Source organism: Harpia harpyja, chromosome 10 (assembly GCF_026419915.1).
Source record: "Harpia harpyja isolate bHarHar1 chromosome 10, bHarHar1 primary haplotype, whole genome shotgun sequence".
In the NCBI taxonomy this organism is placed as follows: Eukaryota; Metazoa; Chordata; class Aves; order Accipitriformes; family Accipitridae; genus Harpia; species Harpia harpyja.
In genome coordinates this window covers 13,623,092-13,637,409 of record NC_068949.1, presented here as the reverse complement: position 1 = coordinate 13,637,409, position 14,318 = coordinate 13,623,092, and the positions used below count along the sequence as shown (strand labels likewise).

The window sequence follows — 14,318 nt, the reverse complement described above, 5'->3', positions numbered from 1 at the left end:
AACTTGTTCCCCTAAAGTAACAGAAGATTTATTTTCCCTTAGAAGCATCCTTCTACAGCTTATAACACATGATAATTCAAGTGGGTCTATTCAAAATAAGCCCTCAAGAAGTTTGTAAGTAATTTTATCATGATGATTTTCAGCTTTGGAAAATGAAATTGAGACACTGAGCAAAGACACGTGGATATTAAAGAGCAAATTTCACTTTTTCAGGTGGTCATATTTACTTAAGGGAAAGCCTGGAGGTCGCTTTTGAATTCTTCTTTTCAGATCCTCTTTGCTAAAAATTCGGTGATTTCAAGATAAGAAGCAATTACAGCAGAGATACCCAGTTTGTGCCACATCAATTTTATATGGAAACCCAACTTCTAAAAAAAGCCAAAAACAATAGTAACTAGCCAATATTGACTTCAAACAGTAAGTTTCTCCTCCTAAATCAGCAACTTACACAGCAGATTGTCATAGTTACAAAACATATTCCAGCTACACAAACATTATTGATACTTGGCTGCAGAAGTGGGAGTAGATTTAAGTTTATTATATTGATGCAATCAAGAAAGCAGTGAATTAAAAATCATATTTCATTTGTGTCTAGATTAAATGGCAAACAGTCACATTTAAAATGCATGTATTTTTAACTGGTTTTAAATTAGTAATTTGAAATGGAATTACTGATGCAGATGGAGTACATGTTTTATAAACAAGGAAACTTATGAGAAATTGATCTACCCTTTAAAATCATTTCTTAGTTTTTCCCAACAGAATTAGAATTACCCTTATTGAAAGAATATCCCCTAGGCTTGGGTTGTTATCCATTCTGGAAAATTAAAATAGTAAAAAATAAAAATTGTGCACCCATACGGGCTGAAGAGTTGAATACTGACACTATTTGTCAATAAGTGCCTTTCACACAAGTACTTTGGAAAACTTATTCTGAGATTTAGACGTTTAAGTACTGCACTTCATACGTTAAAACATGATGTGCCATCATTGTGGTAGATGGAAGACTCTGCATTTATTTACTGTTAATATGGCTTCATATCTAACATACATGCAGGAGTCTTCACCTGAAGAACTCACAGGTACTCTCAAAAAACCTGAATTTCCCCAAACTTCAGCAGGCAGCTGAACAGTACAGAAAGTAAGGAAAGCCTGTTCTCTTTCAGTGCCTGTTTATAGAGTGTAGGGCATTACAATGGTCCACATTCAATGTTTCTGTTCATTTGAAGATATATTAGCCTCCACTGAACTTAGAGGTAAAGTTAATACCCATATTCACATGACAGTGACAATTCCTATGAGTAGGTCAGGAATGACCAAAAGCAAACGCCTCAAAACTTTTCCAGGCCAGAATTTGAGAAAGCATGGCAATAATTTGTCTTCCCTAGTTCATTCTAGTCTGGATTTGTATTATTTTAGTGGCATCTAGGTACCACCATCCTCCCTGTGAAAAGTTTGCCAGCATCCTCACTGACAACAAGAATGCACAAGACATCTTGAAAAAACACATCTTAAATCTTAAGGCTTCTGTTACCCTGAATTGTATAAAATATATTAGGAGATATTGTCATTTTGTAGAAGAAAACAAATAATTATCTCAAAAAGAATTACCACTGTCATTCACCAAAGCTGAAAAAATGCTGTTCCAACATTTTTCCAACATAGCTGAAGCATGAGACTGAAGAACTAACTTAAAAGTTTGAAATTTATTCTACTAAAATAATTTAAAGAAACAAACAGTGTGCAACAAGGTTGTATTTTTATAAAAGGCAGTAAATTTCTAACTTTAGAATTCTTCAAATGCAAGAGTTGTATTTGGGGGAACAGAAATATCACACTTCCTACATTTCAGAAAAGAATGAGTTGTTACTTAAAAAAAAATTTGAAGAGTGCATTGACTTATTAAAGCAAAAGTCAGAACAATGCAACTAAAAAAAAAAATCTCTTAAGCCCATAATGCAGTTTCACAATAAGATTGCTTGGCTAATTTACTAACCTTTGTCATGAGGTGGGTCCTCAGGCAGGTCCACATCAAGCATGAGATCATCATCTTCAAGATCACATGAATCAAGATTATTCAAGATATCCTGCAAGAAAGAAAATGTGAGATACAGCTGCTTTCATGATATTTCATTTTCCCTGTCATAAAAAGTTTATTTCAAAGCTTTGTTACATTTGTATTGTACACATATCCAATGTTCTCAGCAGCCTCCTCTCTTTAGAGGCCAAGATCAACCTTACTTGAGACCATCTATACAAACAGAAATCATCACACCTCTAGTAATATAATACAGTAACATTGCCAGATGAAACAAAGATGGATTAAAACATTTTTCTGCCTGATGTCTATGGAACACTCCAAAGATTTTTCTATTCATTAATATCCTGCCTTCTCCCCAGCTGGAAGCATTTTAAAACTAAATTACTTTGCTCACTTAGAATTCAAAAGCAGCTTTGTGAAGAGAAGATGATAAATGACCTTATTTCAGCTCTCATATCATACTATCGTAATGTCATTGAAAGGAAGAAGGGGGGAACCTATGTTATCTTGACTTTTGGGGCCAACAAAACTTAAAATATGCTATTATCAGCACTAAGCTCTGCTGCCTTTTGTCTTTAAGATTATTGGTTAATATAAAGCTGTTTCTAAAGGGACTAACAAACTGTCCTCTTGCATGGCTGTGCTAATAGTACAAGAAAAATGCAATAAAGTGTTAGTACTAAATGAAATTATACACACTACATCTAGTCAATCAGGTATATTAAACAAAAAGGACTGTAGTGTGGGCAAGTCGAGTCAGTGTTAAAGAGACAGAAACTGACCCCTCTTCCTTTAAGGATACCAACAGTAGGAAAAACTCAAGAGGTCAAGGCTGTAGAATATTCACCTTATTGAGCAGTCAGATGCTGCTAGCACCATACCACTGAAAAGCCACATCAAGCAACAAAGTGCAGTACTTCATCAGAGAACCCAGACTCCGTTTTACTTCATTATTCAGAGAAAGCTAAACTTATTAATACCAAGTGATTATAACAAAGTAGGTCTAAGGAAACTGTTAATAGTTATAAAGCTCTGACTCTTGAGCTCTGTTTTCCCATATCCCACAAATAAAAGCCATAGCTTTAAGGCCCAAGATGAGACTCAGGCACTTCACATCTGCCTCTTTTCTAAGAGTAGAAATGCAGATTTTTCTTAGGTTTAACAGCTACACCTAAAGATGATACATGGGACCAATATTGGAAAAAAAAATTTACCAAATATTAAGTAAAATAAGTGTTTTACTAATTATTTCTTACTGGATAATAAAGTGGTCATTATATACTTAACTGAATACTTGCATACAGACTACCAATACACTGCAAAACAATATTCACTTGGAAAGGTATCCCTTTGCTGGCTACCATTTATTAGATTCACTTTGTCAGAGATGTATAGATGAAAGGGAAGAAGATTAATAGGCATTTGTCCAAACTGTTGCTCCAACTGTTCTCCAGCAGTCTTCCTATAGTGTTCACAAAGGACTACCATATTTTATTATAAATAGTGAAAACAGCTAAGTAGATTTTAAGTAGGTTTTGGGGGGGGGGGTGTTGTGACACAGAACATTAAACATTTTACATTTCTGCAGGGAAAGTTATTTATTGACTTAGGAGGGAGAGTATGAGATGAAAATATTTAATATGCACTTTGTAAAACATGAGCAATATAAAGGAAAGATGGAATACTTGAGACAAAAGCACTTGGTTTTTTTATATTTCAAAGTCCTACCTGATTTTGTTTACATATAGTATTCTAAGTATTTACAGGAAAAAAATAGAAAAACCTACATATCAGGGCTTTGTGAATAATAATAAAACCACCTGTGGAAAAGCTTCACAGAGAAATGGAAGCCATTTAAAGGAAATGTGGATTTAACATTTGGGAGAACAAACTACTTGTATATATTTACTTCTTTTTGTTTCCAATAATTTACTTTTTTCCAGGAACTAGAAGATTTTTAACTAACATGTATTTTGCAAACAATTCCACAGAATGTAGGTGTGTTTGAGAGGCAGCTTTGGTTTGCTAGTTGATAAATTGTTTCTATGCCATGCTTTGATCTTCCAAATTAGTATGAACAAGCATTATTTTCTTCTACTGCAGGAACCTTAATGAGCATGACAAATAAATTCAGTGGCCACAAACATACAAGGAAGTTGAAAAAACATTTGCCATTGCTGTGCAAAAGCATTAAAAAAAGCAAAATATAAAAACATAGTATGTCAGAGTGTTAACTAATAAACCTCAATAAGCCACTTTACTGTCTTTGTATCAGAACTTCAGAAGTCTAATGATGTCAGAGAAGGTCAGCATTTGAGATGCCAAACATACTTTTCTGTCAACGGCACATTTCATTATGCTTCCCTAATTATACATTCCTGCACTACACTGAGACAACTCCATGCTAGAAAACACAACTGTGAATATGAAGTCTTTGTAATAGTTGGGCCATATATGAATTCACTTTGAGTATTTCCCAATGTTATCTGCTCGGGAAACACAATATAAAAGTAGATGTCAGCAATGTCATCTTGAAATAGCTAGAAGATAAAGTGCAGGTTTCATCAACACATTAGTACATATGAAACCTATATTTACAGACTTCCATTGTTATTCCTACTACTGTATAATGAACTGAAGTTAACTACATGGCAGTAACATTGTTAATAATGCGTGCTTAACAGCGATTATCATCATGAAGTGATCCTGGGCAATGAGCTCAAACAGAACAGGAAATAAATTCTTCAAAAGTGCATCAGCTCCAACCCTACAGAATATTACATGTTTGAGCAATTATTAGAAGTTATAGTAGGAGAATAATTCTATTTTATTTGTATAATTGAAAAGAATAACACATATTAAAAAGGGCATGTAACTCCACAAGGCTGATTTAGCACTAGATTTTCAGGATGGTAAAACCTAGAAAGAGATTAAGTTGGGGATTGTGAAATCCCAAGTCAAACTACAATGCTGTCCCCAAGCTCTCCCTCCAGAAAGGTTTTCAGCTGAACACAGGCAGTAGTACGTTTTTCTCTTACTGCAATAGAACAGGAAAAGCATTAGGTGAGAAACAGACGATCTACGACTACTGGTGTAAGAACCGAGTAAGCTGAGAACATTCACATTGCATAAGGAGATGGGAGAAAACTAAGCAGGGAGGCAAGGGTAAGGCTGGCGAACAATTACACCCTATTTAGCAAGTTTACTTCAAGTTTTACAAATTCCTTCTGTAGTGATTGCTCTCAGGTGCTATGTCTTACCAAAGGTTAATCAAGCACACACAAACAGCTCACCCACAACAGCTTGGGGGTTTTGCCTAATCTGTTGGCTACATAGAGTTCAGAATCTCTTTCTCAAGAGACGTAACAATATTAAGTTAAGACCAATGCTTTGAAGATTGGGGTACTGTAGAGAAGCTATTTTTGCTGAAGCTGAACAAGTTTGAAGTTCAATATAAATTCATGTCCCTCATAATTAACTGGATAGTAAAATACTCTTTTTGAAAAGTTCAGTTTCTAAAAATTCCTCATGCTACATACATCATAAGCTCTCTCTTCCACTGAAAAGCGGTATTTTTTCAGTCCACCAACTTAAGTTCAATTTAGCTTAACAGTTAGACCTAGGCAAGAAGCCTGATTCTCAGCTTTCCCATTTCTCAAGCTAAGTATATAATGCAACTAAAAATAAATAACAATGTGCCCAAATTAGAAAGATAGATGTCTACATTTCCTCCCTATTAAACATAAAAGATGCGGACCAGTGAAAGCTTATGACACAAGGTATATTACACTGCGATTCAAAAAAGAAAAAAAGGAAGAAGTGGGGCATTGGGGCTAGTGCAGAAATACAAAGCAATTCCAGACAAGTAACCCTCAAACAAGTAATTTCAGAGAGCATTCACAGAACTGAGAAGAGCCTGAGGTCAAAATACCAATTTAGTACCTTTCTTTTCATGCCAATGTATGCTATCTTGCTTGAAAAGCAACTGCATTGAGGTAGTCATGAACTGTTGGTGAATATTAGGAACAACGTTTTACCTTTTTCCACAATTCAAGATCTCAGACCTCATTCGCTTGTTTTACCATTAAAAAGTAGGCTGCTAAAGGAAAAGAACTATTTTTGTTACTGGTTTAGTGAGTTAGGTCTTGCTTCCAATAATAACTATGCACTTCTGAAGTCAGTGGAAAATGGAAGTGAAAACTCACATGCAATTTAAGTATTCCAGTGATTACTTAAATTGAATACACATACAAATTTCTTCAGTTTGATTTGCTCAACATCCTTATTTTTTAAGCCTATATGCACAATTTCTTTGATCTTTTACTTTCTTGCTCAAAAAAGACCATGAGCAATGCGCGTACATCATTTAATACAAAAGATTACAACTCCTTGAAAACTTCAAACAACAAAAATATTAAAGGACAGATATCACCGCTTTGGGGAGAAAAATGGAACTAGAGAAAGTACGTCTACAAGCTCAAAATTTGGCAGCAAAAGATCATATGTCATCTACAGCATCAGTATATAAATACCATTCTGGCATGCCTAGTTCTGATGTTAGTATTCACATAATGCTTACCCAGGTTACTGACAATGCATTCATAGAAGCTTTACGTGACATTAAGGTAATCTAATGTAGTAAAAACTTTACTGTTAAATCTGGTTGGATATTATGAAACGTAAACATGCTAGGCTATTTCCAGTATATATTTTCAAAGTTGTTTACTTAAACACAGCAGTAATTACAGGTCACTTTGTGGAATGACGGCACATTATAGCACATTCCACTTATTTAGTTATACTTTAATCTCTTTGTACACACAAATCACCAGTAGGTTAGAATCAGACTTCAGACTTGTAGTTAGTTATTCTTACAGTACCATGCTATATTCCTTTTGATGAAAATCTATTATAGCAAGTATCAGTAATGACCACTATGAAATCAAGGTTATTTTATGACTTCCGTTAGTTAAAGGTGCTTTACTTATTTTGAATGTTGTTAGTCTTTATAACCAAATTTTAGGCTCAGTTTTTCTACATCTAACTCAAGCTGATTTCTGGTTTTCAGTAAGAGTAAACAGTTTCTCAGAAATTGTTGAAAGATGAAGCAAAGTCATTTGCCCACGTAAAATTTTTCTTCAGTTTTTAAGTTAGTAAGATGTCATGGACACATACTGGAAGAAAGCTTGACATTTAAATTTCTCTGACAGTTCTCTGAAATCGAGATCTCGGTTTGGGCCAAATTTGGACATGGATAACAAACTCAGAAGCTACTGATAAACTAATTAACATATCAGAGCAATGTAAGCAATGGCTTAAAGAATTACATTGAAATCATCCTAAAAGTAAAAAAAAAAAAAAAAAAGGAGCATAAATAAAAAGCCCTCTGAATAGAATTCTGTCAGAATCTCCAAAATACCAGAATTACTTCTATAGGTCATTTGGATAATTACTACAAGAAAAACATTTTTTAAAATACAATTTTACATGAAAAACCTCAAGTCTTAGAAAAACTAGCATCTCTGTGTTACAACATACTTCTCTGTAAAGTTAAAAAAGCAGTTGTCAAAGTCACTAAATCATTTAAAGCAGACACATGTCCTTGTGACATTCCATCAAAAAAAAAAGAAAAAAAAAAAAGTCAAACATCCTGGTCAGATGTCACGTTCATTCTTTTTCTACTATGGAAGAGACCCTCTTTAAATAAAATGTTTAATGTCTATGTTAGCATGACAATGAAGCCACGATACTGTGTTTAATGAGTCTGGTGCTATGACAATGAATATATTACTACAAATTTAGCAATATTGATTTTGCCTAATACCACACAGGAGAAAAGAGTAATCATAAAGCAAGTCCTCCTATTAAAAAAAAAAAGCCTTTTGAAACAACAGAGGATGTAGGGGTTGATGCTGGGATCAAAAGCTCAATTTCTAGTCCAATGGTTAAGGCTCTAAGAAGTACCTGACAGTTTCAAGGCAGTTATTCAGTTCATTCACCCAGCAGTGGGAGTCTTCATGTTTGCAGCACCAAAAGGACAGAATAACCCCTGTACAGAGGGATAATTCAACACACCTGTCTCATGCACAAGAGGACCCTTTAGAACAGGACTATGGTAGTGCATTGTACCGCTAGTTGTATTTTTTATTGCAACAAACTCAGTTCCAGAAATTCCCCATCCTATCACTTAGCAACAAAAAGCCAAAGCTTTCTGAGATCATGTCATTCACAAAAAAGTTGATAAGACAGCTGAACAGACATTGTACCTGTTGCCAAAAATTTCCTCAAGTCCAACAGTCCTAAGAATTACAGAGTAAGCAAAGCTTCATCTACTTTATTATTTCTGAAGTTAAGAAAAACATCACAATACAGCCTTGATACATATCTCAGCAGCCCAACTGCATAGTGAAGTCCTATCGTTATAGGAAGCATCAAAGATGGAGCTCAATAGGAGGCCAGCTACAAGATACCTAGCTTCCAGGATCTACTGGGAAAACGTATTAAAAAGAGCATGAAGATTACAAAAACATCAACTAGAAATTGATTCATAGGACACTAGTTCTAGACAACAAAAAAACCCCCACAAAATAATGGACCACTTTCAAACTAGTTTTGTGAAGAGAAACCTGGGTATGTCTCCTTAGAACATCAAAAAATACTTACTCTCAGACTGAACCTACCTTATATGCTTTGTTTTGCATGAACTGGAGGGTTTAGTTGTGACACATCAGAACGGCAAGTACTCCAAAAATCTAACTGAGGAGAACTAAAGCCTTTGCAATCATTCCTCCACAATTTGAATTCTTGTTGACAAAAAGCATCACTGGAAAATGTGAAAAGTTCTCTTTTCCACATATGTAAAAATATACACTAGACTTTTCTTTTACAGTACAACAGCTTTTCTTAGATTACATTTTCGTTACATAAAATGGTGTATCTAAATAATTTTATTTTAAAAAAAAAATCCATGAATAATCCTGCCAGTATGGCAAAAATACCCACAAAGAAGTATTACATTAACATAAGCAACATTATTTTAAACCTTTATATCAGTTACTCATATTGATTCTCTTTGTATGATCTGCAGCTAACATAAAAAAAAGTATTAAGGCATCAGAGTATCCCAGATGAAACTTACTACTACTTTTTCATTAGTAGTCATGTCTCTGCAGTTGTTAAGATCTCCCTGCTGGATGCTTCTGGTGTGACATTTGAACACTACAATCAACATGTAGTTGTACTTTCAAAACAGAATGCCTTTTATTTACCTGACTGAAAGTAGGGATCACTGCAGTGAGTTGGCATAGTTTTGGAAGACCAACAAAAATATACTGTGTTTGTATGATTCTCTGTCCTTTAATATTTGAAATGAGAAGAAACTGTACTATTTTGCATCTGAAAGTGATTCATGTCTCTATAGTGTCAAAGTGTATTACAAGTCCTATGCTATACTAAAAGAAGGACACTGTTTCTTATTTCAAACATTCTTTTGCAAATAAAACCTAGATGTGCTTTATGCTCTGAAAAACTAGCAGCTTTAGATGCATGAAATTGCACAGACATTTTCACACTCGTTTTCAATGCAGTTGCATATGCTGCATCTCTTCTGGTAAGATGTTAAAAATTAAACATTGTGGATTTTCCATTAAAAAAAGATGAAAAAAAGTTCAACAAGCAGAAGATAAACATGAGCAAAGGGAGAGAACTACAGAAGAATCTGTCCAAAAAACTCAAGGGAAGTGAAGAGTTTGAGAGTAGCACAGAAACTAACAAAGTATCATTTCAGGTACCTGAAGAATGAAAAAAGGAAGTAGCTTTTAAAAACAAACACTAAACAGACTGCGTAAATCAGTCATCTGGAGGGCAGCTAAAGGATAACTGCAAAAGTCAAATATGATTCAAGGCTGACAGTAGAGAAGAGGGAGACTTCCAGGGTCTTTCTCAATGCTATTTTCAGCATTTGACAACACCCCAGATAGAGAAGAGATAAAGAGAGAAATAGGAATTCAATACAGGTCTCCAAAAAGGCAACGTTAAATAAGAACTGAACAGAACCGTTAAGTGAAGGCAAAAAACAGAGACAGAAGATAAAGACACAGGAAGGCATACACCGTACTACAGGGCTGAAAAGAAAAACCCACTGTAAACAAAGTCATAAGAACAAAGGAAACCACACAGGGAAAAGAAAGGCTAGAACTCTGCGGGATACCAAAAATAGGATAGGACGGGAGTTATTTTAAATGCGGTACATTGCAAGTCACAAAATAATTAAGACCAACATCCAAACAAGTATTTCATCATTCTGTTCATGCTCTGTAACAGAAGGTTGCTGTGTACACAAATACAACAAGAACTTTGTTCTGAAAATCCAAGCCATTTTATGTTTAACTAGTAGATGTAACGGTCTTAAATAAAGATTTACTGTTCTTGAAAACATTTTTATAGAAGCATTGTATATTCTACCTAGGTTTACCAAAAGTAGACAGGAAATAATTATTAGGTTGAGTTATGACCCACTATATCTCAAGAAGCAGCTGTGCTTGCTGCCTTATTTTAAAATTTTTTTTTTTTTATTAAAAAAATCAGATGTCCGACTGTGTAAGCAAACTGAAATTCAATAGCATGATGAAGGGAGAGAAAGCGGAAAAACAGATATATTAACCATTCTGTTGAGACTTCACCAATTCATAAGCAACAGCACTTTTCAAACATACAGCACAAGTTAAATCCCGCAGCCACAAAAAGCGTTCCTTGACTGCCATCTAGCACCCAATAATGAGCCTACAAAAAAGAAACTGAACGGGGAGGGTGGGAAGCATTTTGATCATCTTCCTACAGAATTCCAGAAAAATTTAAGAACATTTTCTAATTTGTTTTTTAAATAGGCAGAAGCTTTTAAGTAGAAAGTTTCCATTTTACTATCAAGCACAATGATAGAAAGCCATCAGCAGTAAGCATAAATAGTAACATAGAAGTAGCAGAGGCTGAGGAAAGGACCAGTCCTTTCTACTCATTGCTTCCAGTCTGTTTTCAGAAAAAGTCTACCGATATCAGAAGTTCAGTATTACTTTTACAGTTTACCTACAAATAATGGAGCATTTTCACCTATAAAGAATATGTAATTGCTGCAGACACTCTTAACTGGCAAAAATAATTGTGAATGATTCTCACTCCACTGACTTGCACTTGTATTAATAGTGTGAGGTTCAGCTTAAAGGAAAATAGGGAGGCTTCCAATAACTCCCAGCTGAGAAAGGCACCAAACCATAACCTCAAAATTCAAAGGAACACCATGGGCCAGGCTGCTACCTGGAGATCAATTAAGTTTCCTCTGTGTAGTAATTTTTAATTATACCCTACCTAGGTTTCGGGGTAATCTGAATACGACTTGTCACACAGCATTAATGTGTTCTATTCTTATACAGTCAACTTAATATACTTGTTTCTAATTAAAAACAAAACAATCCTCAAATACGTCCTAACTATTTTTGAGTAATTCTATTTTGACCAATCTCTAAATGAACTAACAACGCTGGAAGTGTCCTCTCACTTACTTGCACTGTTACAAAAGTAAAGTCTCACTACAGTATCCTGATACATTTCAACAGTGTGAACAAAGAACACAGAAACACTGAATTACTGTTTCACCACCTCATACGTGGAAAAAAGGTGCTTTGTTAAATTTCCAGTCTCAAGGAAGATGACAATTAGGAGTTATAAGGTGATATCAGATTGCAGTTGGTATCAATAGGGCCTGAATGCAATGTTAAATGTTCTTGAAAAGAAGTTAAAGCACATCCCACATTTAGAACTGTAGGGACAGCAAGACTGAAATTGGGTGTACACATTTTATCCAGAGAGACCAAGCCTGTGTGTACTACAAAAACAACTGACCCCAACATGTATAAGACACTGCCCCTCCTCTAAATTTCTGATGCTTCGCAACAGAAGATAATTCAGAAAGATTCAACACCAATGTTCCTATAACTTATTAGGACACAGTTTTAGGTAAAAAGGAAAAGTAAAAGAAAACTGTGTGCCAATCTAGGCGATTTTAATCAAGTTATCTATAAAATGTTCAGAAACCCGATTAGATGGGTTAGATGTGTGTCTCAATTTGTTTTACAGATTTTTTAAAAAAATGCTTTTCTTGTTCATACTGATAACTACAAATACTCCAACTTTAAGACTACTGTTCTCTTTGGGCACGTTTACCTGCTCATAATGGTTTGAAGATTTCCTAGGAGTAAGAAAACAAAATGTGAGACTTTTAAAAATTCAGCAACATGGTTAGATAAAGTACACTAGAGTAATTCTGAAGGCCTTCTGTTATTGAAAAGTGATGCTACTTGGTAGAATAAAGAAAAAAAATGAAAAGGAATAGCTATAAAACCACGTTAAAATGTAACACCGGATATGCAGTTACCAACTTATACAGGAAACATCATTTACAGGCTTATGAAATAAAAGAAGTGTTAATTTCTACCAGTATTTGTTCTCATATTTCACACAACAACACATCAGCTGCTGCTCTCTCTCCCTCTCTTCACCATAAAAATTCAAAGCTGTCATTAATGGCTACCACAAATGAAACACAGGAGTACAAATGAAGTTGCATTACTTGATTTTACCAGCCAAAACAGCATGATAAGATTTACTATGTCAGTTCTGAATCAAGCAGCTCTCAAAGGCACATATGCTTTCCCATCCCAAAGGAAAAAAAGGTAATTTGCCGTAAAAGCTTGTTCACAAAATGTCATGCCTCTCAAACCAACATCACAAGAGGTTTCTGCCCTGTAATATAGTCATATAACCTCCTAATAATATTTGACAGCAGGGACATGTACATCACACAAGACACAGACAGAAACACCATCTCATTAAGTAATTCACTTTCTCACTACCTCCCATTGCTGTAATAGTTAAGCTCTGAAGTTGAAGACTAGAGCAGTGGTGGGAGGCTAGATGATGGCTATTTTCACTCTGAAGGCAGCACCTCTAAAATCAGTCTCTACTTTCACGAGAGTTCCTTCCCCTGCCATGAGCAGAAAACCATCTGCCAGCAAACTCTGCCGAAAGAATGGTTGAGAAACCCTGCTAACAGAACATACTAAAACAAGTTTGTACTCTTAGTTCTGTATTAAGTAATAATACAGATGGAGTTTTACGTAGCAGTTGCACAGTTTTCTACTAAAAGCTTAAGTGTAGACATGTTAATCAAGGATGCTCTCCCACTAATTTACTATGTTGACAAAATCTTATCTGTTCATAATGGAGACTAAACGCAAAAAGGTGACACCGACTTTTCAGGTTCTGAAATCAGAAACACACAGTCTAATGTTTTCCAAATATAAAATTTTCAGGCATAACTGAAAGCTTTTTAGACACTGAGGATATGCAAAACAAATGCCAGAGATTTCTATACTTGTAATATTGGAAAAGTGAGAGCAATTATATTGACCTAATGAAAACTATGAAGTTAGAAAAGCACAATTCAAGTGAGTCAGCATCATTTTTGTCAGATGGTGGAACATGGCATGAAGATGTCAGCACAAAAGAGCGCAGAAGTTGGACATGACCTTATGAGCTTAAACAGAGGTTGCTACCAGCAACACCAGCTTCAGACAAGTGACACACAGATGCATGCCAATGAAAAATGCCTTTCAAGGCTGTCATCTGTATTAGATTCCAATCCCAGAATCACTGTATTTCTGAGCAGGAAGTTTGAACCACTTTATAATAGAAAACAGAGTAAGACAAAGCTCTTTCACATAGACATCCTAAGCAGAAATGGCAGCTTACCAAGATAATATATTTCCAGGAAATCCTTTTATATCACAAGTAAAATTCAGACATGGTGTTTGCCATTTTCTAGAATGTATTTGTAAAACCTAAAGTCTCACAGAAGACTTCCTGGGCTACTCCGATGTCTCTTGCCAGGAAAAATATTGGCCTACAAACCCAAAAGTCAGGCTTCCAAGTAAAGGAGTGTGAAGGACCAATGAATTATTCAATCTATCCTGCAGGACAGGATTTCTTTGGTGATGAATGCGACAAATGAAAATTCTCTGAGCAAAAGCACAAAATATAGAACTCCACACTGCCATTCCACATTAGTGATGCTATATGCTATATAGCTCTGTCCATAAAAATGGTCTCCAGCATGCTGGGCACAGAGGGAAATGTAGAAGGTACCAATACAAATTGCGAAGTATCTGATACACTCTGGGTTTGCTCTTAGTCACCTCCCAGGAGGTTCACAGATACTTTTGTTTTC

At 35.2% G+C, this 14,318-nt stretch overlaps 1 protein-coding gene across 4 annotated transcripts in view; it reads right to left on the bottom strand.

Moving 5' to 3' along the window:
• Positions 1 to 14,318, bottom strand: part of CCSER2 (coiled-coil serine rich protein 2) — a 75,746-nt gene that overhangs the window by 37,580 nt on the left and 23,848 nt on the right. For all 4 annotated transcript variants that reach the window (XM_052798886.1, XM_052798885.1, XM_052798887.1 and 1 more), the window contains one exon: positions 1,997 to 2,087. In XM_052798886.1, the coding sequence (XP_052654846.1) occupies positions 1,997 to 2,087 (91 nt within the window). The remainder of the gene's footprint in view (positions 1 to 1,996; positions 2,088 to 14,318) is intronic.